The sequence below is a fragment of the Pristiophorus japonicus genome, chromosome 3, assembly GCF_044704955.1.
Source record: "Pristiophorus japonicus isolate sPriJap1 chromosome 3, sPriJap1.hap1, whole genome shotgun sequence".
Taxonomy (NCBI): domain Eukaryota; kingdom Metazoa; phylum Chordata; class Chondrichthyes; family Pristiophoridae; genus Pristiophorus; species Pristiophorus japonicus.
Genome location: NC_091979.1, coordinates 271,287,803 through 271,315,119, shown reverse-complemented (window position 1 = coordinate 271,315,119; position 27,317 = coordinate 271,287,803). Strand labels below are relative to the sequence as shown.

Genomic DNA, 27,317 nt, shown 5'->3' with positions numbered 1-27,317 from the left:
GGCTTAGGCAAGAACAGGTTCGGGTGATATTTCAGATGTTAAATAATCGCCAATGAATGTCGAGTCTAACAGGAAGCATTTTTCACCTACTCAAAACGATATCTATGGAGCTACTTTGTAAAACGTTTTCCAACTCTGGTAATCAGAATTCAGTGATAAAATAAATAGTTTCTTACATGAAAAGCACAGTCCAGAACAGCTGCTGAATGCTGGTACTTGAGGCGCATGTTATTTGATGTGATATCATACAAACGGACAGTGCAGTCCCAAGATGACACCAACAGGAACTGAGAGGTGTTTGGACTGAACTTAATGGCAGAGATGCCATCTTCAGGACACTGGTTTAGTTTGAATTCATTTGAGCCAGTCATCTGAAAATAAAACAAAATATTTCAGTAAGATTTGCACTAATCATTGACAAACTTAAAACAGAGATCATAGACCTAGTAGAGAGGATTGATTTGTTGCAACCACCAAAAAAGATTACTTCCGGCCCAATGTAAACATCACTCAGTATTTTGCGGGAAAGCAAGGGCAAGGTGTGCAATTAATTCAACCAAGTACAGAAGAGTTTTTTGTTCTCTGATTACAGTATCAACTGCAATGATTACCATACCTTTCCCTTAAATGTGAAGTGTAACTAGAGAGTCTACTGCTTCCAAAAGATAATGAAGCCCAGTAATAACTTACTGAAAATAACTCCCTCACATACACCCAGACAACTGCCAGAGCATAAGGAAAAATAAGAGTTGAATCATACCCAATACATAATAATTGCCAATTCCAGTGGAAGATGAAATTATCAATATGAATCAATGTTGTGAAAATGCAAAACCAGTGCATTTCTGTTCACTAAAGTGTTCAGAATATTACATTAGTAGCATCGTCTTATGGTCAACTATCTATAGCTTTAGGCCTCAGAGTCCTGAAGGGCACTGCAATATCCCTGTGGAGCATAAATAGTGGCATGGACCTGTTGGGCTGAATGGCCAGTTTCTAAACTGTAAATACTTTGTAATCAACCCTGTATGTAGCAAATGGGAGCCACGTTATTCAGGCAAACTGAAGCAATTGTTTTCGTCAATTCCTTCAAATCAATCATTCAGAAGTGAACAAAATGCAACTTATTTGTTCTTTAAACTACGTGATTTTAAAAACAGTCTATGCTTTGACACATCCACAAAATGTAAAACTGGTAACATCACAGATATTAGAAGCAATGGTTCGTAATCGAGCATGTAGGTACTGGCCCAATAATCAAATAGTAACTGTACACAGACCTCGAAACATTTTCCCGAACAAATGTATAAATTTGTTTTTAAAAATTAGACTTTTTTTTTTAAAAAGTGTTTGGTTCTTGGTTACTTCAGCAAGCATGACCCCTAGCTTCCAGTTGCTTGTTACTGTAATTCCCCATCTCATTCTGATCTCTCTGTCCTTTGCCTCCTATGCTGTTCCAATGAAGTTCAATGCAAACTTGAGAAACAGCACCTCATCTTTTGATTATGCACTTTACAGCATTCCGGCCTTAACTTTAGATCTTAACCACTGCTCCCATTTTCTCTCGGACAGTAGGTGCTGGTAATGGAAGATGACTGCACCAGAGCTCTGGGAGTGGAGGGGTATGGGTTAGTGCTTGGGGTGGGGATCTCCTTTTGGTACATGGCCAGCAGGATGATCTGCACCTGCCTTTCCTATGCCAAATTCCCAGGCCATGCCAAGCCGCTCAACATTACCAGATTTCCCATGTTTCTCTACTCCTCTGCTGTTATCATTTGTACCTGCTCTGGGCCCATCTTTTGTTTCCATACTTGCCCCATTATCATCCCCCTTTTGCCTTGCACCATCTTTTGTCCTTTAATCACTCCTGCCCTCCACCCTATCACAGATCTTTCCTTGAAATAATACTAATTAGTAAAATAACTGGTTTCAGACAAATTTCTTTTAAAGCTATTCACATCGAGTCACTAAAAAGAGCTCTGGGCCCCGACTCCGTTAGGTGCATCGAGGAGGCTCAAGCACGTGGGGAGATCCCGTCCGAACTGACCCCCGTCCGGACGGAATTCCTCATCGGCGCCAAACCCTGGAATCTCCCTCGGGGGCCGGCGCCTCACAACTTGAGCCGCCTCGGGGAAATCCCCTCCGTGCCTTTCAGTTCCGCGCGGAGGGGTTTCCTGTACGGGCTGCTCCTGTACACTCTCAACTTTGCCATCCTCGCCGGCCGTCCGGACACGCCATGGCGTACCATCTTGCCGTCCGGAGGAGGCAGGGGTCCCCGATGGAGGGCACTCTACGCAGGGGTCCTCCCACTATTCATCGGGGGCTTGGCCTGGAGGGTGGTGCATGGAGCAGTGCCGTGCAACAAATTTTTAAGCCGTTCACGGACTCCCAGGCCGCCTGCAATTTCTGCGGTCTGGAGGAGTCCGTGTTCCACATTTTTATTGAGTGCATGAGGTTGCAGCCCCTGTTCCATTATTTGAAGGGGCTGCTCCTGAAATTCTGGCTGCACTTCAGTCCCACTCTCCTGATCTTTGGGCACCCTGTGCGGAGGAGAGCGGGTAGGTCCGAAGGCCTCCTCGTAGGACTGCTCCTGGGCACGGCCAAGGGTGCCATCAGCCGGTCCAGGCAGCGGGCGGTCGTTCAACCTGACTGCCTGCCTCTCTTCCGCTCTTACATCCGGTCCAGGGTGTCCTTGGAGATGGAGCACACGGTGTCCACCGGTACGCTCGTGGCCTTCCGCGAGAGGTGGGCACCGGAGGGACTGGAGTGCATCATCACGCGCGGCAACCAAATTTTAATTTGATTTTACATTTTAAAGTTTAATTTGTTTTAATTGCCGGTGCTTTTAGTGTCCCCCTCCCCTTTTATAGAGGGCACTGGAAAAAAATTTGATTTTAGCGCCCAAAAAAAAAAGAAAAACACAAAAAAAAAACAAGAAAAAAAAAAGGCCTTGTAAATGTCTGCTGTGTCATCCAGGGCGGGTGGCACGGTTTAATGTTTTATGTTTTACAGGTAGACTCTAAAAGAGTTTCACTGGAAAGATGCAGTCACTTCCAGTGTTTGGGGTGTTAATGAGAAGTTTTCATAGCCTCCCCTATCCATAATCATGGCTACATCATAGACCTCACCATTTCCCATGGCCTCTTCATTACAATATTCCTTCAAGCAAGAGCTGGACCAATTTCTGGCATATGTAATAGCCTTGATATCCTATTGATACCCAGACCCACATTCTCTCGATCATAAAGACCACCTACTTCCACATCACCTCACTATCACCCGCTTCCATCCCTACATCGGACAATCTGCTGTTGAAACCGTCATTCATACTTTATCACCTGCTCCAATGTACATCTGGCCTGCTTCCCCTTCCATAAACTTCAGCTCATCCAAAACTTCAATGTCCATTTCATATCCCACACCAAGTTCCACTTGCTCATCATCCCCATCCTCACTGACCTACATTATCTTCCAATGTCTCCAACACCTCAAAATTTAAATCCTCACCCCTATCTAGGTTCCTCCATGGCCTCACCACACCTCAGGAACATAGAAACAGGAGTAGGCCATTCAGCCCCTTGAGCCTGTTCTGTCATTCAATGAAATCATGGCTGATCTGTAATCCAACTCCATATACCCACCTTTGGCCCATATCCCGCAATACCTTTGTTTAACCAAAAGCTATTATGCTCCAATTTAAAATTAATAATTGATCTATCAATTGCCATTTGCAGAAGAGAATTCTAAACTTCTGCCAGCCTGTGTAGAAGTGTTTCCTAATTTCACTCCTGAAAGGTCTGGCTCTAATTTTTTTAGACTATGCCTCCTAGTCCTTGAATCCCCAAACAGCAGAAAGGGTAGATAGAAAGCAACCATATCTGTTCCCCTGAAAACTTCAATCAAATCATCCCATAACCTTCTAAATTCTAGGCAATATAAATGTGGGTAATCTCTCCTCATAACTTAACCCTTGAACTTATCTCCAAACCTACACCTCCTCCAAAAAGTCTCAATTTCTCCCACTGCAACTTGTGCATTTCATCCTCCCACCACATCGCCTACTACCCAAGTTCCACCTCTTCACCTCCCTCTCATGCTTTATGTCCCACCTTTTACCACTTCTAATATCATCTTTACTTTTTAGCTCAGTGTCCATTTTTAGCCTTGCAACTCTGAAGCAGCTTGGGAAATTGTTCTACATTATATGAATGAGAGTTGTCAAATCCATTCCCTAAGTTACCTGGGCCCACTTCTCTTCAGGTCAAAGCGTACAGTGGCCATTATTAGTTAGGTTAATGCATTGGCGTTCCAGACTCCAAACCCAACATGTCAGCAGGTTTAATGACAGAGTCCCAGACTGACTGGGGAAAAAAAAAGCAGGAATGCTATCTGTCCATAAACAAAATGGTGTCAGTCGCAGAATAAAAAGAGAGAATTATTAATGCACTAAGTTCTATGCTTCCCTTTTTAGATATATAAAAAAAATGTAGGCAAGTCATTGGTGGCAGAATCAGCCATATGATCATCAGCAAAAGCAACGCGATTTATATAACAACTTTAAGCATTACGGTATAAAACCACTGAAGGGATTATTGCTTGGAAAAAAGAATCAATAATTGGAAACTGCATTCAAAGTGTTGCTGACAAATAAAATGGCCGCCATACCAAACTGATGTGCATGCTGGCGCTCAATTCCGGGTCAAATCCCAAATCCAAAGCAAACTCCGTTCACTTTGTTGGCAATTAAAGACATTTATTTGACGGAGGGCGGGTAGAGGAGAGCATGTAACCGGGGGTCGTATGTCCCCGGCTGTATTTAAGCTTCAATGAAACTCCGCACTCTCTCCCCGTAAGTCCGAACACCCGGGCGGACTGCCACTGGTCTGAACCGCACAGCCTCAGGCCTGCGGCCTACACCTACCCCAGCGGCGGCGAATCGCCGGCAGAAGCCGCATGAACGGCTCGCATCATGGACAGGAGGAGCTGGAGGAGATCATCATGCCGCTGCGAACCAGCAAGAAAACCTCCCGCTACCCCCTCGGCCGGCAGCCCTTGCGGACGCCGCCTCACCGAACGAAGCTGGCCCTCTCCTCTCCGCACCCATTACCTACCTTTCTCCTCCCCTTCTCTTTTATCTCTCTTTTCAAATAATAACCGAATCAAAACCAACACGATTCCACTCCGAATGTTCCACAGCGCGCCGCCGCCGGTAACTATCCTTCCTTCTGATTGGTCGGTTTAAAACAGGCCCGCTTTGGCGCGCCTCCCGTCTGCTTGGGTGGAGGATGTGACGTCGCGGCTGCTCCCAGCCGCCCAGCGTCGGTCACGTGACGCGCCCGTTTGTACAGGCTTACCCCTTCAAGCTGCAAGATTCCAACTTCAACTTGAACGAGTGTGGTGGCTCGATTTCAGAGGGAAATTGCAAATAAGGAGAATGGGTTACATTGAAACACAAGTTTATTTTTTTTAAAAGAAAAGTCCTGTAAAGGGCAGAGCCATTAACAAATATGTTACAGGTTTTCGCATAGGGCAAGAATGCAACTTTGTAATGTTTTGTAACTTTAGAGAACTCCAACAGTTCAACTACTTTTAAAGCGTAGCATTTATAAACATATAATATTAACGCAAATGTTGAAATATTGTAAACCACTACATTAAATTGAATCACTATGGTTTAGATTTTCAACTAGGGAGGAAGTAACTCTTACAGATTTAATGGCAATGCAATATAGTAACGTGTATGCATAGAGAATATATTGAGGGTATCAGCAGTATTAAAGTAATTAAAATATAACATGCATACATAATAGATGAATGTTGGGTTGTTATCTAGTGTTTTCCGGACATTCAATACCACGAGTTAATGTGCATTTATTATCCATGCATGTTATTCAAACTGTTACTATTAATACTATTGACGTTGTTCAGAAATAGACATATATCTTTGCATTACTATTGTTAACATTTAATAGCTATACTTTGATTTAATCGACATCATTTGTTCAATAATTCAATTTGTGATGTTTACGTTATATTAAAACAATAAATGTACTCGTAGGGTCTTCTGTTACTCCTGTAAAAAAATGCGCTTTTCTCTAAAATGATCCAACGAATTATTGATAATGAACATTTTCAAATTGTTCTTAGTTCATTCTAATAATTTTTTGTCCCAACACACCCGTACCATATTTGCAAAGCATTACAAATATCATGTTCCACAATAATACCAGTGCTGATTGAACATTTTTATTTAAATGCCAAAAATGTTCTATAAATATTAATATATTGCGTTTAATTAGAGATTCACTCTGCGGAGCCCATTTTCAGTTCTGAGTAATCCACAAATATGCAGGTACAAAGTACGTTATATTTGAGTAATATTTTATAACGGAACAGGAAAATATAATATACTTCCCTCTGTCACGTATATTGCGTAGATGTTACTATCTTTAAACGTTATTTATTTAATAAAAAAATAATAGTTTTCACGTATTGCTGCTTTTAATTTGTCTCTGAAAATCTGATACATGTCTTATTACCCAATGTTTTCGGAGATCCTAAGTAAAGTTTGCAAATACGGTCTAATATTCTACTAAGAAGTTCAAATGCAAATCTAAGCAAATTAGCTCTTGGTGCCTTGAACTGCACCGTTAAGCAACATGTGGTGAAAGTTCACACTACATATTTATAGCACTAACATTTAAAAAATCACGATGCTCCCTTCAAATACAAGAACATTTTTCTGTTTTTATATCAGTTAATGTTCAATGTCGTAGAAATAAAACGTAGATACGGTATTTCACAATAAAGGTAAATATTTAGTAGAAGAAATAGGTTACTCCGCCCAAGTTTTGATAGAAGGCAAATGCTCATATCAGAACAAGCTCCTGCGTTGCATTTCATGCTTCTGAGATGTTGATTAAACGATGTTACATTTAATTTGGACAAAAAATATTTCGCAGATTGGCTTCTGTATATCTCTATGTTGAACTGAAGGGTGTGCAGAAAATGTGGAATTTCAAACTGGGGACATTATTAAACGATAGTTGAAAGTATTGGTCGTTCATTTAGAAACATTTAAATTAAATAAAATATCTGTGTTAACTAAGTAGAAATGTCAATGTACGCATTGTAAAATGGCACATGACCGTAATAATAATACACGAAAATTCTTTATGTTACTCTTCCAGCTTTTCGTATTCTTGATTATTTGCTGCATCAAAAATATATAAATGCGTCTTTTGTGAACTGTTACAAAATATACCCCTGGAGTTAAATTCTAAGAGGTGTGCTACGTTATGTTGCCTCTGATTCATGTAATTTTTGACCACTGGCCTCAGTCTACACAGTTAGTTCAAAAATGCAGACTTTGCCCTTTTCTATTATTTAAGATTGCCATTCTGTTGGGTGAATAATGCAATACGTTTTAACATTTTTGCAACTGAGTTGAATAGCGCAAAAAGGTGCCTTTATAGATTATTTAAATTAAAAAATACTGCTTTCCAAGATTTTAATTAAATACTATGAATTAATCTTACCGTTGCCCAATGCATTACTCTGAAATGCCAACCTAAATTTATTCCTCATATCAAAGGCGCTAAATTTAAGAATAAGCAAAATATTTAAGACGTCCATTATTGCACGCTTTAATTGCACTATTTATCACCTTTACTGTAAGGTTTGTCTGTTCATTATTTGGGGATCTTAAATAACAAGTCGTGAGATTTGGAAGTAATATTTATGAGAATTTCTAACTATAATCTTTTACACAGAAAGTTTACGTTTGTGTGATAGCAACACATTCAGATTGCTTTGGAAGTATGATGACGTTTCCGCAACATTACACACAACGCTCTACTTATATTTTTTTCTGTTTTAGGTTTTCAATTTATTAATTTACCCTATGAACAAAATATCCTTAAATAAGGTTAGACATGTCGTACACACCTGTCTGCATTTCCTGTTGCAAAAACTATAACAAGCGCCATTATGTCAGTGTTGCTTTGGGTGCCGTGAGTGAAATAAGCAAAAAAAGCAAACAATGTGCACAGTAAGCATGCCTATTGTTCCTTCTGTATCATTGTTGTCTATTAAATTTCCTTGTCAAAAAATGACTTGCTATTATGTCAAAAATGATTTCCTCTTGCCAGAGTCGAGCAATGTGCCCAGATCAGGTGTGTGCTTTGTGGTTTCCTGTTATCCATTAATAAATATTCTTATAATCAGTACATTTTCTTCATGTGTGTTTTTATATCCTGAAATATCTATTTTGATGTGAACATTTTTTAGCATAACGCACCCATCTGCAATTGTAGGAAATAAATAACTTATTATCAAATAAGAAACTGCAAAATAATCCATATATACACTGTATATTTAATACAATTTATAGAGAAGCACATTGTCTTTATAATTATGCAAGTGGTTGCATATAAGAAAGATATATTTTAAACAGATACGGATATTATATAAATATACAATTTAATTGTTAAACAATTATAAAGAGACGTGGAGCAGAAAATGTCAGTATTCGACTTTGTTGTAGAGATTGTAGAAGGGAAGAGCTGTCAGGTTGCTGCCTGGGTAGTACAAAGGAGCTGGGAACGCAATTGATCTGGGGACTGGAACCCTCAAAAGGGAATTGTCTCTGAAAACTAGAGGCATTCCTACTAGAGTCTGCGCTGATGCGTGGGCCATGTTGGCCGCCTCGAGTTCTGCTGAGAGCTGCCGCTTCCACTTGTTCCTGCGGTTCTGGAACCAGGTTTTGACCTGGGTCTCTGTGAGCTGGAGGCTGGTGGCGAGGCAAGCCCTCTCCGAGCTGCTCAGGTAACGTTTCATGTCGAAGGTGGATTCGAGTTGGTAGACTTGGCTCCGAGAGAAAACCGTGCGAGTCTTCTTCTTGGCTGGATTTCCTTGTCTGTCTGTCTCCCTCTGTCTGTCTGTTGATGTCTGCGTGCAATTTTTCTCTTTTTCTTCCTTGTAAACCTGACCATCTTGCGACAGGTACTGCTGCCTTCTCTCCGTGCCTTCCTGCCCAGCGGTGCCAACTCCTTTAGAATTACCTAAAAAGCAGAAAAATAAGGCATATCTCAGATATATTCTTACTGATCTTTGTAGTCCTCAACTTTCCACTACACCTCTCCCTTGATATATATTAATAGAAAACTGACTTGAGTTGTCTATACGCCAAGAATAACGGAACGACACATACAATTTACATTCATTTTGATCATGTTGTTTTCTGCTCTGGAGTGCCGGGACGCATGACATGCACCACTGTTTTAAAACTTATTATAAGAAACTGCCTTTAAATATAATTAGAACTATATTCTAAGGTGTCAATGGAGAGCCAGAACAATGAAGTGTATAATATTGGGTGGCAAGGAAACCTATTTTTCCAACTCTATACACTAACATATTGTAAAATGTCCTGAATTAACATACAGCCCCTAATATGCCTCACCTGTAATTTTTACGTTTACTGTCATAATTTTGCTACATGCCGTTGCTTGACTCCGTTGTTTGGGCTGTGTAAACTTTCAGTGAAGGACGAAATGGAAGGGCATTCCCTAATTTGTATTGTAATTTGCGATATTAAATTTGATTAAAATAAATAGTCATATAAGTACATTATAGCCCAGAACCAATGTGGTGTGAAAGATAGCAGGAACAGGACTGCTGTGGTCGTCTCGTACCTGGGCTTCCAGTCACAACGTGACTGTTAAACTTCAATCCTTGAATTCTATTTACCAAATGGTCGCGTTATTTTATGAAACGCTAAATTGCTGCTTTCAAAAGCCAACCGTGCGAGTGTTTTCTGTCCGCAGTAACATACGGAAAGTCCTTTCTGTTTCTACAATGCATCTTCACCGAGTAAATCCGTCCAAAGTATTCGAGTCCACAGACGCTGTCTGATCTGTCAAGTGTTTCTAGCGTTTTCGGTTTTTATGAAAGAATCATGGTTGATTTGTAATGGGTCGACAATATTGGTACATGCTTGGGCGTTAGCTTCAATCGTCGGAGACATTTATATATTGTATTACGGCATAACTTAAATATATATAAAACTATAAATAAAAAACATGTATAAATCGTGTTTAAATTTAAGCATGATATTAAGGGTGTTTCTCAAATAAAATGATTTGTTTCAAACTATACACGAAAAGGAGTTGGGGAGAATGGTACACGATAAATATAAAGGATTTTGCTTTACTTACTCACACAAGTGTAGCTGATAGTCTGATGTCTACGACAGGGCTCTGTGGGACCAGAGTCAGAACAGAAGCAGGCGAGGTCTTTGTATGCTTCCTTGGTTAACTCTTCGTCCGAGGAGTCGGATAAACAGCGCTTCCTGGCATTTACTTTTGCATTGTCTTTGCAACCTGTGCGTTCTTCCTCCGACGTGGTCCCAAGTATGGACTGTATCGTAAAGCTGGAGATCGGGGCTGGAGAACACTTTGTGATGTCGTCTTTGTTGCTCATTCTGCGTTCATAAAAAAAAGGAAATAAACTTACTTACAATCGCTTGCAGAAGTGTTAGACGGCGTATATTGTTGTGGCTTTGTTCTGCAGTCGCTTTCCCTGAGCATGCACGGGCTGAATGCATTCTCTGCGTCCCGTAAACCTGTATTGATCTGCTGCCTAGTCAGTGGCGTTGGCTGATTTGCATGTAGGTTTGAGTCGCTGCAGCCAATCAAAAACAGCAGTCAGTCCCGGAAATTTTGAACTTTCCACAAGCGGAGGGATGGTTAGGTTAACCCAAGGATTTGATTGATTGTGGATGTTTGCGATGTTAAAACATATTCTTGCTTTGGAAGAGGATGATGCAATGCAGTGTGACAATAGATGCGGCCCCAATACGCGCATGTGGTGACACTGACTTGTTTTAAGTTTTAATGAACGTTAGGCTGCGGTACAGGTCATTTGAGAGTGCTACCGTCTGTCTAGATACTAGGCTCAATGGAGGCTGGTTATTGCTTACTGGAATCAGGAGTGGGGCCGCTCATAATTACAGACTTCTAAAAGGACTTAGATTCATTTGGTAACTGTCCCTGAGTCCTTCTGCGGTGATGTTGCTGTTCTCGGGCAGGGTATGGGTGGGTTCGCCATAAATCAGAATTTTCACAATTATAAAATGTTATGAGAGAATTTCAGAGTAAAGAACGCTATTCAAATGGGAAACTAAATTGCAGAATTTCTTTTATTTGTTTTGTTGAGAGATCTAGAAAATCTGAAAATTGTGACTAATTCCTCATTCCATTGTGACAGATCTGACCCGGTTTGATGTAGGCCTTCTATTTTGGACAATATAGTTATGAAGATTGCTGGCGTGAGCAATACTAGGCTGTGACTGGAGCAGCCTGGCGATACTGTCATATCAGCGAAATGTTGGCTTATGTTTCAATAGTGGAACTAATTCATGGAACGTTCATTTCTGCAAAATGCAAGTTCGACTGCAGTCGAGTTTTATGTTATGTTTAGTGTAGAGGAGGTTACCATGATCTCACCTGGAGCCTTGTAAGACTGTAGTGGAAGCTGGTAACAGATTGTGGTAACTATTGGTTGGAAACCGGTCATGGTGGGTGAGTTTGGTTGCGGTAGGGTTATCTAAACTTTACCAAAACCTGAATGTTGGCTAGAGAGTGATGGTAAACTTGGTTACCAATCTGTGCTCTGAATGTGGCTGGTACAAGACGCACCTGATGCTGGTGACTGAGATTTAAGCAATTGAAGATTGCTACTCTTTCTTTGGTGCTGGGTTTGGCACTAGAGTTGTGTTAGCATATAACTGAAAATATTAACAGTTGATTTTGAGGTTTTAAACTCGCTATAAAAAACGAAGGTTAAGTGCAGTTAGATGGGTCATGTACCAGGTACAGCAATTACATTGGCGTCAGGCATCGTGGCGACGCCGGGAAATACGCAATACGAGATCTCAGCAGACATTCAACAAATTATTGATATGACAGGAGAGGAAATAAGATAAACAACTTAGTAAAGCCAATTGATGTCAGTATTTTAAAACTCGTCATTAGGATTCAATCGGACTGTGATTACCAGCTCCTGGATACAGTTACTTGACTTTCCTATTGGAATGGGCGAAATTGAATATTTTATGTTAAATGAACCCTCTTTTAAGCTTGGATCGATCGTTAATTCGCCACAGAGGTTATAATGTTTTAGCCACTTCATTTTTATATTCTTGAGATCAGGGATAGAGACAAACTGATTGGAATTAAGTTTCCGTAAGTTGAGTTCCATAAAAGCATTTTGAAGATATGTTGGTTGTAGAAATAACATTCCAGATAATGGAGAGGCGCGGTTGGATATTTCTAGAGTTGCATCCAATATGTTCATATTGTAATTAGCAATTTATCAAGGAATGCAGTGTAGAACTAAATATACAAGACAAATTCAAGCACAGCAAATACAGTTGTGTTAATTTTCCACATATAAGAACAGTTCTTGTGTTTATTCTCGCTGCATTGTAAATGTTTCTGACATTTTGCAAAGGATCTGATAAACAGCGAAATCGCGCAATATGTGCAGTGGTTGTCCAAGACATTGACCACGTCTACAATTTGTTTACTAACTACTATCAACATATATACAGACGTGAGTAACACACAATGCATTTAGTGCTCATTGGACCGTCAGTTGATAAGTGAATAAATTAACCAGTTCCTTGATCGATGACAAAATCTCCAACGCCGCTGCTACATTAGTTGAGGTAGATGTACCATTAAGAAATGGATTAATTTATGACTGTCTAATTGAATCCTAGGTTTAATTAAGGAACTAGCTGGTTAGCGGTTGATCGAAGTAAGATGCATCTATTCCGTAGTCTGAGTATTTCATCATGTACAGATAGGTGAACCATTGGAATAACACATTAACCGTGCTGACCAGTCAGAGTTTGTAGGACGATATGATTTTGATAAATGATAGTAATAGCTGGTTAATAAACGCAAAGCTAGAAATTTGCTGATTCGTTTTTAAATCGCTTTCCAGATACACTAACCACCCCCGCCCCCAAATATTGCCTTACTGATTTGACTGAGAGTTCCAGGCTCCCCAGAAAGTTGGTAGGTTGGCGAAAGATTAGCAGTATTCCTTCTATTGATTACCTGATTACACAGTGGAGCCTTGTAAGCATAAGATTACTTGAGGCCAACTTTTGAAAGTGTCGCAATGATTAAAAACTTAACATTTCACTAATTTTAGGATAGCCAGGAATTTGCCTTTTCATCCCATCTGCATTCACTTCACTGATAAATTACAAACTTCGGCGACTGTACTTTAATTGATTATCCTGTATCTTAACAGTTACAAAAAAAAGCATCTCGATTCACAAATACAGATCGATTGACATATATAGGGTCTTGATCCAAACGCATGTGTTGTGTTTTTTACATTAATTCAAATACAGTCGCATTCTTCTAGGCCATCTCTAATAAGATCGCTTCTTCATATATCAAGTGTTATCCAATTAAACGTCGCCCCTGCTAATACTTTGCTTCTAAAATTTAAGCTTTCTGTAGCATACCTGAATCGATCTTATTGGAGTTCGACTTTGTTTACTTGCTTATTGTGCCGGCTGCTGAGAGCTGACTGTGGAAAGGGCCTGGTTAATTGATTGATTGACAGGGGCTGCGCTCTTGTCCTGCTCTGGGAGGCAGGTGTGAGAGTCCTGCTCCGTTCTACCACATTAACCTTTTCATGCTTTCACGAGGTCGCGACACATTACAAATGGTCAGCTTTAATCATAGTGTCAGCTCGTTAACGTGGCGCGCCCCTGCAAACTGCGCTGGATGATCACTCTTCATTCCGCTCTCAGTCAGGCTCTGGGGCTGCAGCCACTATTTAAACTACAAATAGAAACTAGCAGCTTCAGAAAGTTACAAACCGGGCGCAATTATCCACTGTGTCCCTAATGAAGACACTGAACAAAGATGTGATACGACTCGTTGGGAGATCACACACGCTACTGCAATTGAATGTAATCCATTTGAAATTTTCGAATAGTGTGGTTTGTATGTATATTTCGCCACAAAAACACATTGCCATCTTTCCGCGATCATAACAAGCATTCATTTGCTGCAAATATTATAAAATAAGTGAATTTCTCATTTCTCATACTTGAGTTGGATTAGCATTGTACTTAAATTATATTAAAGGTGTACTTACACGGTGTATGGTTACTGATAATTAAGTTTCTCTTTACGTTACTCAACTAAAATGTAGATTCGTGAGGCATATGTGCACAGGAGCAAACATTTTACTATGTGATATATTGCCGACAGCCAAGCAAGGCATTGTGTTTGAATGGAGTTTGGAGCTAATAAAGATAAGGCGTGAAATCTACATTGACATATTAAATAGGCACATTTTGTGAACCTTAACTATTTAAAAGCCTGTTAAATGCGCGCATCTGCTTGAAGAGAGCGCTTAAAATCACATTATTATAAAACGGAATCATCCTAAGACACCTCTGCTATTCTCGGTCACGTAGCTTGCGTCTGGAGCTTTTTGAGGTTGTTTTTTCCCTCCTCTCCGGTATTTTCTTTTGTAATCTGGCCAGAGGAAACGTACCTAAAATAAATCTGATCTGTAATCACTGCTACTGTATCACGCCTGTTAATGCTGCAAGCACAGATTGCAGGAGCGTAGCAAATGGAATCCTCCCTCCCCCAATCCCCCCAAAAAGTACCGAGGATGTCAGGCGCGCATTGTCCCTAATGAAAATTGATCTTTAGTAGGTTTATGCTGCTAGAAAATAGCCTCCTGACCGCCTAGAATATTGCAAAGGTTCCACCTGCAGTGACAGATGAAGTCATAAACAAGTTTGATCTGCGAATCAAGCTTCGATAAATATTAAACACAGTCCTTTACACGTGTGTATTATGATGTATGGCGCGTCGAACTTTAAAATAAGGAAATTACCGAAGAAAATGATATCAATAAATTTTCTAAGTATAAACGTTGATTATGTTTCGATTTTCATTCAAAAGCTTGCTGTTCCTGGCACAAATGACATCTCACAACGGGCTGCAAAAAAAGTCTCCCTATTCCACGGGAGCCTGGAGGTGTACAATTTATGTAATCGGGGCTGGAAAATGAATTGTGTAATTTATTGGAAAACAGAAGTCATCGAGATTAGATCAGCATAGCCTATCAAAGGGCCACAATCCATCAAGTTCCAATTAACAACCTAAGACGCGTAAACCATAGAGCGTTAATGGGTTTCCAATCTACTGGACTGATAGACTCATCAATTCCTCGGGGATGAATTAAGAAAATCGACCGCCCCGTAGCGTGTAGTGTCATTCTTTTCTGCAACTATATGTCAAATTAAAAACACAATTAAAATTTAAACTGTTTCAATCAGAGGTGCCCTGCAACCTATGTTTCACTTAATAGAACTTTGATGAAAATCTGATGGTTACACTCCATCATTGAGGCGAATGGGACTCAGAGGTGCAAAGGATTCTTTAAACTGCGTTTCTAAAAAAAAATAATAGACCCGGGTGATGTACGGCAGGGCTTACACTTGGGCCAGGTAGAGCAAGGTACTGGTCCCCAACTGAGCAGCGTGTGCTTCAAACATGGTATTTATTTGTGTATATCTGATGAAGTTATTCTGCTGAATAAAACAAATTCGGGCACCGTTACGAAGCACGAATCGCGGTTAATTACTGAGTAAACCTATTTGAGAGATACCTTCACAAGAGGCAGAGGTTCGAAATGCACATAGCCAATGAAGATATTTAGCTAAACTGCATCCGGACTTTCCTTTTTCCACATAATATGAAGAACACAATATATATAGAGTTTGGGGATGAAGTTTGAATACATCCTGGATTTCGCGTACTAATTCTGCCTCCCATGTTCCCCTTTATGCTAACAAATCAAGGTCACAACATTCCAGGAGCGCACGATGAACAATGCAGCTCATTGAAACAATATTTTGCAGACATGTTGCGATCAATACGAGCTAAAGCATAATGCTATGCCAATCTATTAATGCTCTTTAATGGCCCCTCGTTGAGTTTGCATCGCACAAGTCGATACAGAAACGTGATTATCTCGAATATATTTTGTCCCTCGCCCCTTTTTAATAAGATAAACACGTTGTAAGCAAAAATAAAGTTAACATACTGACCTATTAAATGGCACCGTTTCCCTGCGGAAAGTCGCTAAGTATATCTGCGAGACAGGCACAGATTAGTGCCACAGTTAAACAAGAGATTTTGGAGAGTTCAACGCAAATTAGTGCAGTTAAACTGTAAAATACCCGCAGGCCGCTGAAGCTGAACTGAACTCACCCACAAACGATCTGCATGGTGGTTCTGAAGACGGCTCTCGGCAGTGATGGAAAGGTTATATCTGTTTGGCATGATTGTACTGTTTGCTATACAAAAGCTTCCCGTGTTTTGCACCAAATAAAAGAAATACATGTGTGTGTAAGGTACAAACATGACAGCGGGATATACGCAGCCATATTTGCAGAAATGAGCAGGGCTCACAGTGCATCAAACAAAAGCAGAGATTTGGAAATCGCAGCGTTTAAGTGCTAAGTTTATGATTAGTCTTTGGGCTCATAGCGCCTCTCATTTCTGACATGCCACTCTGTGTAACAAAAACAATCCTTTCCTTATACGCAAACCAAGTACGGCTTTTAAACCAAAAAAGGTTGTTTGTCTTTAAAATAAATCTAATTTTTGTATACTTTTCCAGTATAATGATTGTGTAAATATAGACACAGCAATAATTCACATGTTTAATGGAAAAACACTGAAACAAGCCAACAGGCATACTTATTTTCATTTACTATTTTGTTTTCAAAAAAAGTTTTGCAGAACCACGTAAAGGATAAACTGCACATGTAAAAGGACTGCTTCTTAGGTGAATGATTTGATAAAGATCTAAAGGTTCCTAAGCTAAATGTTCTGAGTAGGAATCATTTCATTTGTGCAGGACTGTGCAAGTGACTTTTAGAAATTATATTACAATGCAATTTCCCGTCAACAGTTCTGTCTGACCATTAATTCAGCTAGAGAGCGAGAAAATTATTTATGTGGGGAATGGGTGACAAGTAAAATTGGTGGCTGAGTCAGCTATGCTGAGGAGAAATAATAACATAATGCCAAAGGATGAATGATAGAAAATCGAGAAGAAGAAATCAGTCTACATTTTTCCTCAAAAATTTTAATTGTGTCCGTAACCATTAAATTACTATTAGCATAAAACACAGGAGTAAACAAGCTGTTTTTACTTAAATTATGTAGAACATTTGAAGAAACGCCAGTCTGCTGTTGCGAATAAATCCTGCAAGACTGAAATGTACTCATGTGGAGAAAACTAACAGTGAAATACGCAAAATTACTAAAAACATAAATATGTTTGAAGAGAGATTACTACAATTGTATGTCTTCAAAATTGAATTATATTTACATGTTTTAAACACACTTGAAATGGCTCCCATGTTCAAAAGCGTTATTATATCACCATATGATCTGAATTAACAAACTAATGGTAGATTTAATTCTTATTATTGTAATGGCTACACATTTGATTTACAAATATAGAGCACAACATTGTAAGGAGGGAGTGTGTGTGTATGTGTGTGTGTGTGTGGGGGGGGGGGGGTTCTCACAACGCCAAAAGATCCCCAAATTGGCACTAACCACTAACTATTTTATTTTATATAAAGTTAAATTGATTTTTGAGGTGAGATAGATATCCATGATTTGGCAATGAGTCAGAGACAGCATAATTGCTATATCAGTAAAGCTGTGTCAGTAACAGGCTACCACGCCTTTTTGTCCAAGAATGTCTTTTAGCTAGCAAACGTTTTGCAACTTGATAAATTTTAAAATGCTACTCAAGGTGCAAAATATTCAGTATAATCTTGTTTTTATTGGACCGGTCAGTTCTAGATAGAGCATAGATTAGGAGAGACAAGGTACTTTTAGGACACTCAATACAACATAAAAGTACTTTTGCATATTTGTAGTCGCTGTTTTCTGTTGATTAAACTGCTGAGTGTTTGCTATATAAACGTCTTGAAAGTTCATATTGACACTGTTGTCAGAAAGTTATTACCGCCAACAATACAAGGCACGATTCTGTTGTTTCTTTACACAAGGGGCAACATATTTTGGCTTCTGTGTTGTGTTTATTTTCAGCCACCACGCATTACAAATTAAAACAGAATGAAAGGCACAGAGACACCTATTTAGCGCCTTGTCACTTGTGAATCATCTGACAGAACTGTTGACAGGTTTCACGCGATGAACTAACAGCAATGCTATCTAAAAATCAGAACACGGCGCTGCTGGTTTCTTGGATGTCAACCATAAAAATACAAATGGAATAAACTAGAGTTGTGCGTCTGTAAAGAACATCAACCGTGACCTTCTGCAAAAATAGTAATGGTTAAAATATATTTGCAGTATACAAGCACCGGCACATATCTGTGCATTCAAGGGATTACTAAACTCGGTTGGTCTGTACTTGATCTAGCAACGCCATCTGACTGGTTTGTTTCACCTTGTTTGTGGCCTACTATTTAAATATCACGCCAATCTCAGAATGGAAACTGCCATCTTACTTGTAAGAGCTCCATTTTCAAATAAAAGTGTCTGCCACTTAACATAAAGATAATAGTTTAATCCATAATGGAGTATATTCTTTTCCTGTGTGTGTACAGACACTTGGCAGGTGAAGTGCACTGTTACTGACCCCTCCAGCTATTGCAAAATACATCTACAGGTTATACTTGTAATAACTGCAGATAGTTTCAGTTCCGCAAACCCTTGGCGAATCAATCAGTCCCCCAATATTCTTCATTACAAATTGAAAGAACTTTTGAGAACAAAAAGTTTTGTATGAAAAAAACGTCATGCAGATCGACCATCGGTTTCATTGTAGTTTCCTAACTTGTATTACAGTTAGTTTAATTAACCACTGTCTGAGGTTTCAATACTAACACTGTGAAGGGAAAAGTCAGATGTGATTGAATTGTAAAATGTGACTCACAACATAGACACGAACCTCACTACACTGAATATGAAATATAGTACACCACGTATCAATTAACAGTTGACAAGAATGCTTCAGAATGATGATATAAAAGCTGAGGTGGCGTTTCCTTGGCTAGATAGAATAAGGTATTCCTCCAGATTAGATACACTATTGCATTGTCTAAAATACCAAACCGGTTTCCCTTTAAGTGATTATGTCCTTAAGCGTGGGCGCCATGAAATTTTAGGCCTATCAACTGATCTTGATTCGGTATCTGCAAATATCGTGTCGTTTCTGGCCACAAATGGTGTATGTGTGCTTTATTTGCAAGCAGGTTCACTGATTCTTGAGGCTAGTGTTTTTATGAAACTACACATTTGAGTAACAAGGAATGCTTACATTTTATTTTAGTTCACAACAAGTCTGTTCAACAAAATTCGGCATTACAATATCAAAAACGCCAATATTTTATTTCATTTTTTTTGCTAAAACATACAGAACACCCATTATTTTCGCAGTAAATAACTATGTTGCATCTGGGGAAAACAGAAATAATGAACACAAAGTATTGTCTGAAAAAATTAGAATCTTTATCTTACGACCTCTGTCAATAAATTTACAATCCAGGTAAATTAAAATACGTCGTCACCACGTAAACAGGACATTTATTAAATAAATAAACAAAACCTTAAATATTTTTCTGATTGTCCTTCAGTTAAAGCGCCTTGACATTAGAACCTTGACAACGTTCATAATCGCCAGTGCTACTCGGCACACGTTATTCCAGTTAGACCGATTTAAGTTAGATTTCAACTTACAATGCTTTTCCTCTTTACTCCACACCAGTGCTTTAACTTCTTTAGTACAATATTGCACAGATACGTGAAACCATAATAAAGAACAACATTTTCACCACTTCTTTAAGTACTTACAAAAAAACTAAAAGACATTTACAGCGGGATCCTCTTGTAGGTATTATTCCTCAAAACTACATGGCTTGGTGTTACAGAACAAAAATGGTCAAATAAAATGAGAATAGAATGATAAACCCAGACTGGCCTTTAAGGGGTACAGATGAGGCTAGAGGATGTGGGCAATGTAGAGATTTACAGCTGGTCTTCTTGTGGCTTGTTGCTTCAAAACTACAAGGTCTAATCTTACAAAAAAAGTAATGCAAGTTAAATATTAAAATGAAATCAGACTGGCCGCAGGAGGGGTACGGATGTGACTACAGGATGTGAGTAATACGCTGGATGTGGGAATGTTAGTAAAGGTTGAGAGACTGGCGCGTTACCCGGGCTCCCAGACTCCGAGGCCGAGTTCTCGTGGTATAAGATAGGCACCCGCACTATCCTTTGAGCCGCGTGGCTCATGTTGGCCGCTTCAAGCTCGGCAGCCAGCTGCCGTTTCCACTTATTCCGGCGGTTCTGGAACCAGATCTTCACCTGGGTCTCAGTCAGGTGCAGAGAGGCGGCGAGCCCTGCTCTCTCCGAGCTGCTCAGGTAACGCTTCATGTCGAAGGTCGACTCCAGCTGGAAAACCTGACTCCTCGAGAACACCGTGCGAGTCTTCTTCTTCCGACACGGCTTTCTTTCCGGACTTTCCGCCCTCTTCTTCCAGTCCTCGCTAGTGTTGTCTTCCTTCTTTTGTTCCTCTGCGTCGCTAGATTCCTCCAGCACGATCTCTTCCAGACTTTTGGAGTCTTCCTTTCCTTTGCGATCGGGTTGGATTTTGAGCGCCGGCTCGGGAGAGTCTCTGTCTGGAGACGAGTCTCTGGCGCACCCGCTGCTCTTCTCTAGAGTTGGGATGAGAAAACAGAATTGCCGTTAGATACGCTACGGGTCATAAGGACTAGGCGACAGTGCATTCGAAAGGACAATTGTGCTTAAAGATGCCTTACCTTCTGTCCTTGGAAGATGGACTCCTGATGCCAGTGTGCAGGGATACCACCATGCGGGGGACCTCTCCAGATAATGCGCCGGGAGCGCAAACCTCTGCGCCGGGATTTCAAACCTTGGGAAGCCGGGCTCCCTGCAGTGAGGCAAGGAAAAAGCAGCACCTTCTACCATCCCTTTCACCGCCGACAGCAAAGTCTTAGGCTTCGAAGGCTTTCGATCACAGTTCAGCAGATTCTTGATGGAGAAGGAGGACTCTTTGGGCGGAATGGGACTCTCCTGTGCTGCTGTCTCGGGCATGGTGGCCTGACTCCGCTCATAAACAGAAGGAACCAGTGCAGAGGCCGACAGAGGCAAACAGACAGCGTGGATCAGAATCCCGGGAGTTCAGAAAAACGCACCAAACTTTTGCATGTGGGTACAGTGGGAATCCACAGCAATTTGGAACAGAGGAGGAGACATTCAGCGTCAATCTGGCGCCAGATGATAATGATGAAATAAAAATGTCATACAAGTTAAATGTAGAAAGTATACGGCGATTGGGCACGCACAATGGCAAATGGGATTACCGAAGGAAAAAAAGAATGGCATGTAATGAGTCCACCTCCCTATACTTTGCGCTTCGCTTAAGGCTATAAGAGCTCGCCTGTTATTGGCTTTATATAGTCCAATTAGGCAGCAAATGAGGACGAGACTAATACCACAAAAGAAACTCGTCCTGTAAACCACCACTAGACGAGCAGTAGGCAAATGACTTACTCCTGTCCATTGGCACAAAGCGCTGCTTCATTTCCATCTGTAGGGGAAATTTGTTTAAAGCGCCCAGGCTTTTGCTCCTCTGTCATTTTGAGCGCCTCAACACTCTGGTTGCCCATTGAGGCACCACATTTTACAATGAGAAAACAAAACAACCTTGTTTCAATAAATTGGTTATTTTCCAGACTGTGTCCTTTTTAAAGTCCAGTTTCTATCTTGGGCCGGATGGTGCAATTCAGAAAATAAAGCTTCTCCGCGCCTCAAGCAGCCAGATTCAGAAAGAAATGTCTGCAATGTTCCATGCGGTTTTAAACAGAGACGTTCAATTTGTGAGGTTTTCATGATAAAGTATTATATGCCAGGGATATATTGCACATTAAAACGCGATTTTATGAAGTGTAGCACTGCAAGAAATAGCAATAATTTTATTATGGAAGCAAGCCCAATTTGTATATGAAGATTTATAAGTAGAACGGATATGCTGTGACCTCAGATTCAAGCAGGATTTCGCATATGTCATTTTAATGTTGTACTGTATTTCTCATGAGTTCATTTAATAGAGACGGACCATTTTCACTGTTTGCCTGACGGATTTAACCTCCCCCCCAAAAAAAAAGTCGTGAACCGCTTGAGCACTTATGCTTTATGAAAGAAAAACATAAACGTATCTAATGTCATCAAATATTCTTTGATGTACTGCCTATTATAATACAAATAATCTGATTTAAGCACTTACAAAATGTTACAGCACTCATTTAGAAGAACGAGAATTAAGGAAGAGGAGATAATTTGTCTGTGGACCAGAACGATTTTGTGTTCAGCTACCACTTGGATATATTCACATAGTTTTGGTAAACGTCAACTGAGGGCTGTTTGTTTTTTTGATTAACATTATTATTCCAATTTATACTGGAGCAATCTTAGGACAGACCTTTATTCTACGCACCTCGCCAGCTCAGTTTAACAAGAGTCTTACCGGAGTGATGCACCGGAATTTGATCCAATTTGTTTTTGGAAGGCTTAATTAAGGCTTCCATTTAGTTTATCTTTATTTTCGTATTACTTACGTGTTACCTATACTCTGCAGCTGAACACAGCCCATTGTATGCATTGTTTCTATATTTACATATGTTCCAGAACTGTAATCAGATAGAAGTTGTCAATTTGCTGTTTGGCAGCACATAATAGGCAATGATTGCAACAGTCCAGCTCTTATCTATAATTCAGATAATTTATGCCACTAAGAAACATTTGGATGAGTGTGCATGGAAATTGAAACACCCATCTTTATTTCCTGTACGTTATTTGTTACCTATGACCTTTGCTGTTTACCCAATGCTACCTTTCGTTTCATTCAGTTGAATGACAACATCCACACCTTAGTGACATTCCAGCGGGATACTAGGCTCTATTTTAATATAAACGACCAGGCTAATAGACCAGGGATCTGCCGTTGACTCTTTAACAAAATCATTACTGGTGTCCACATTTCGATAACAGGCTTTCAGCACATATTACAATGATATTATTGTCAATTCTAATGGACGCAAATTAAGCAATACTACGCGCCGTGACATCTAGAAAAAACATTCAAATCTATGGGGAAAAATGAGTCATGGGTGCATAACTTCATATATAAAAATACATGTTAACGATTACACAGGGCAGTAAAATATAGCTACAGCAATGATAATTAGAACTACAATGCACTTCCCTACAGACTGCAGATTAATTCATGATTTGCATCTGTAATTATTTTGTCTTTCAAAAAGAGAATCACCTGCACGCACAGAAGGACTATGTCATGTTTATAATCATTATAAAAGGGACAGGACTAGCTTCTAAAGTTCGATCCCCATTACTCCAACGCTATAAAGCTCTTTTGTTCTACAGTTGCACGTATTTGCCTGCCGAACTGAACTACAGTCGAAGAGACTGAGTGCGATTGTTTGCGAGATTATATACAGGGGGAAACAACATCAGGCTTCAGTTAGTTATTTAAATACACCTGCTGAGTGAATGGATAAATGTGTGTAATATGTATAGATGGTCAGATGGAAAAGAGAGCTACAGTTCTTTTAAACATTCAAACACATCTAAATTGTGCGCCTGTTAAAGGAAAATGCACTGTCCAAAGCGATAGAAAAATGATCCAATAGTTTTAGATCTGAGGAAAATGTACTTAAAAAATGAAGTGCAGCTATGTAAAGAGTTTGGGTTTCTTCTGACTGAAACCTTTCCAGAGTTGCGAGTTGTTTAGGACTATTGAACGCTACGAGTTCGTCATTCAAACCCCGGTTGGTGATACAATTACCGAACACGTTTGACATCAGAATCTCAGTTTATGTAGGCACATGGGCATGGCTTGGGGATGACTTAACTGAGTTAGCCTTTATTATCCTTTGGGAACTTTTCCATAGTCTATTTATGTTACGGCTGAGTTAGTTTATCATTATGATAGGATGCAAAAATATCAGTTATATTAACATTAATATATGCGCGCTGGTTAGGATTGAAATGAACAATTATTTCAATTATGTGAAATACCCAACAATAATGAGAAGAAAATGAGTGTTCTTATATGTAGCCAAATTTCAAATGTAAGATTCTTTTCTTTAAGAAATACCTTTCTTTTGCGGACCAGCAGACAAGTCTACTCTGGAGTTTTGATCCAAATAGGTCTAAAAACTTGATTGACTCGAGATGCCAACGATTATTTTAAAATCCTTATCGTATTCATATACTTAGGCTTCACTCTTTGAGATTACGCGTGCCCATTGTTCAAACTTTCTTTAATACTATCTCACTAGTTAGTTTTGAAACATTCACAGCGTGACCATTATCAGATAGCATCAGGACAGTTTATAGTTGTCGGTTTGTACTTACAAAGGACAATAATTACAACAGAGCGCATCTCTTTATCAGTGTGGTGTAGGTATAACAGAAGCAACACAGGTGCAAATAATATAGAGACTTTACATACTGTTGAAAATAAATTAATGCGTTATTCTAGATCGATGATTGTGTTGAAAGGCAGCTATCAAAGGACAGGTAAATGTTTTCTTATTGCTTCTGATTTGAATCACTGCGACTCCTGGATGTATTTTCATGACCCATCTTAATGTAGTCACTGAGCTATTCATCCCTTACATGCTGTTTTGAGGAATTTGTCCCCTGTTTGGTTTAGTAACGCAGTATTTACACTTAAAAAATGGCAAGTTCCAAATCACTCCAGAGTCATATCTTTGAAAACAGGGGTCCATACATCCTGGGGATAAAACCGCGATAGATTAAAGTGTGTATCAGAATAATGCAATCGCCAGTAAAACAGTTTATCATCATTTACTGTGAATCTTCCGAGAAGTTGGCAAAGCATCAATCTAGTGCTCGGATTTAAAATTTTGTACCAAACCAAACTGAATGAACTGGATGTTTATTATTAAATGCTACACAAATCCTACAGCAAGCAGCACTCACAATAAACTCAACAGCTATGCTTAAATTCTGCTCCTTCTTTGAATGCGGCAATTAGCGGTTAAAGACAAACTGTTACACATCCAAATTGGACAATGTTTTTTTTAAGCAGCCACCTTCTTATTAATTACATGACTTTCACTAAAGGAATGCATTGTTCTCTGTGATGATGCTTGGAGATCACGTTCGTCCCTCTACTGTGTTACAAACTGATTTTTTTTGCTAATTATTTCCCTTCGGGGTATGGGAAGACAGATCAGAGAGGTACACCTTTCGAGGTCTTAAAACAACCCCTGAGGAGAAGACATCAGAAACCGCCAACATGTCCATCAGGACAGTCAATCTCTCTGACAGCAGATACTTATCATCAGGGAGCTCCTTTGTAATATGAAGTCTTGAAACAAGAGATAAACGAGCTGCTTGATACTTTAGGTGTTGTCCCTCAATGTTGAAGACTTATACCGTTTTAAGGAATGATTCTTTTTATTCCCCCGCTGGTTTTTTTTTCAGTTTCTTTTTAAAGAGATGATAATCACGTCACTAGACAAAACAGAAGCAAGCCAAGGGCAATTAACCTTTTGCCTGCTGCAGTGAGAGTTGGAAACCACACCTGGAAATTCTTTGGTGTTCTGTGAGCAGAGAGTTGTCTCAGGAAAGCTCTGTCCGTTTGGCATATTCGTTCTGTCATGATTCGGGATAACTTACTTTGTTTGGTTGGCAGAATTTGGGGGAAAGCACGTCATTAGTTCTCAGAGTTAAAGTAATATTATGAATGATGTAAACCCTTAGCTTTTCTCATCTGCTCGAGGAAGCCATTCATAAGGTTTGTGTTCAAGAACAAGCTGTTCGATCACTTCTGACCGAAGGAATACTACAGATGGGAGTGGATTGAATGATTCATAATTAACTCAGGGCTGTGTGCCGAACGCTTTCTGCACAGCACCCCCTGTCGATATATATGTTCTTTATCACTATTTCTTCAAGCAATATACAGGTCAACCACACGCATTTCCGTATTGCCATTGCAACAGCAAAACCTGACGTAAAATCATTTTTGTTGTTGCGAACAACATAGCAGAAAGATATGTGCAGTATTAACTGAAAGAAAACCTTCAGGCCTGTACAACTAATCGTAACGGAGCCCCCGCCCAAAAAAAAGTTTGTGTATTTCTGCAGTGGTTGTTTTTATAAGACTGGGAGCTATTGGATTTGTCAGTTTCTACGGGGTCTCTGCCTGTTTAGGATTTATTATTTTTATAAGCCTAGTTCTTTATGTTACTTTCAGACTAATTCCAAAACGAGCCAGTAATCACTCTGTGTTCAGGACTAATTTAAAGGACATCATTCTAATAGATTATTCACGTATTATATGCGAATGGGCGATGACAATTAAAAGTGCTTGGAGAAGATCACGACAGAAATTGGAATCCTGCTTTCCAACTCAATATTAAATATCAACGAAAATGAGGCCAGTATTATTAACTTGTGAATTATTACAACACGCAGCATTAAAAAGAGGGGGGGGGGAACTATAACCCTTTCAAAATAATTCTTCAAATGAGCTGTTATCTACTTCTAGCGGTTCTTCAGCAGGTATCAGGAAATTATTTAGAAAAAAAACAGTACAGCAGATTGAACGCCAGCTTACCCTGTACAGTTCGTTATCTCTCAACACCAGCATTTTAGGAATGAAAGCTTGATGAGATATACATAAAAAGCAGAAACAAACTTTAAATAGTGAGTGGATAAATTAATTACAACTTGCGTTAGACGTATTTCATTTCAGGTACGTTAAACGTAATCTGGTTTGGGTGGAGTGAAAACAAAGGGGTAATTCAAAGGCCAGTCTGTTCTGACGGGTTTTGGAAAGTCGCGGTTCTATTTTTCTAAGCAAAAATAGCTACAAACCTGGTAAATGACACAGAAATGTTTGTTTACAAAAGTCTACCATTAAGAACCCGCTACAGGAAAAAAAGGACGTTTGCTGACTTGTGCCCTTTTTGACTGTTTGATGAAGTTGTTGGAAATCAAACTACAATTGGTGTTAGAGATGGAAAGAAAACAACTTCAAGATTTGAAATAAAAACAAGAAATGCTGGAAATATACAGCAAGCCTGTCTGGGACGCAGACAACATTTAGAGCATTTTCTGATTGTATTACAGTAG

The 27,317-nt window shown here is 39.6% G+C and overlaps 3 protein-coding genes across 5 annotated transcripts in view; all 3 read right to left on the bottom strand.

The window, feature by feature from the left end:
* bub3 (BUB3 mitotic checkpoint protein) overlaps window positions 1-5,286 on the bottom strand; it is a 38,436-nt gene extending 33,150 nt beyond the window's left edge. Inside the window, exons 1-2 of one of the 3 annotated variants that reach the window (XM_070875003.1) lie at window positions 5,112-5,286; window positions 177-371 (exon numbers count right to left, since the gene is read on the bottom strand). In XM_070875003.1, coding sequence (XP_070731104.1) covers window positions 177-371 — 195 coding nt within the window. In that variant the 5' untranslated portion in view covers window positions 5,112-5,286. Of the gene's footprint in view, window positions 1-176; window positions 372-4,665; window positions 4,861-4,921; window positions 5,077-5,111 lie in introns of those variants that run through there. The other 2 variants (XM_070875004.1, XM_070875002.1) reach the window with 2 other exon arrangements.
* Window positions 5,287-8,523: 3,237 nt separating this feature from the next.
* Window positions 8,524-10,497, bottom strand: hmx2 (H6 family homeobox 2). Its single transcript, XM_070875001.1, has 2 exons — window positions 10,218-10,497; window positions 8,524-9,062 (listed from the first exon to the last, which is right to left on the bottom strand). Exons 1-2 carry the CDS (start codon window positions 10,480-10,482, stop codon window positions 8,524-8,526), a joined length of 804 nt encoding a protein of 267 aa, XP_070731102.1. The 5' UTR covers window positions 10,483-10,497.
* Window positions 10,498-20,181: 9,684 nt separating this feature from the next.
* Window positions 20,182-21,221, bottom strand: hmx3b (H6 family homeobox 3b). Its single transcript, XM_070875000.1, has 2 exons — window positions 20,927-21,221; window positions 20,182-20,821 (listed from the first exon to the last, which is right to left on the bottom strand). The coding sequence occupies exons 1-2, from the start codon at window positions 21,219-21,221 to the stop codon at window positions 20,223-20,225; spliced, it is 894 nt and encodes a 297-aa protein (XP_070731101.1). The 3' UTR covers window positions 20,182-20,222.
* Between the last annotated feature and the right edge of the window lie 6,096 nt (window positions 21,222-27,317).

Excerpts from the sequence above, each read along its gene's own strand:
- hmx2 (XM_070875001.1), bottom strand. The coding sequence starts at position 10,482 with ATGAGCAACAAAGACGACATCACAAAGTGTTCTCCAGCCCCGATCTCC. Across the intron at positions 9,063-10,217 it reads TATCAGCTACACTTGTGTGA|GTAATTCTAAAGGAGTTGGC; the intron begins GTAAGTAAAGCA and ends TCTGCTTTTTAG.
- hmx3b (XM_070875000.1), bottom strand. The coding sequence starts at position 21,221 with ATGCCCGAGACAGCAGCACAGGAGAGTCCCATTCCGCCCAAAGAGTCC. Across the intron at positions 20,822-20,926 it reads CCATCTTCCAAGGACAGAAG|AGAAGAGCAGCGGGTGCGCC; the intron begins GTAAGGCATCTT and ends TCCCAACTCTAG.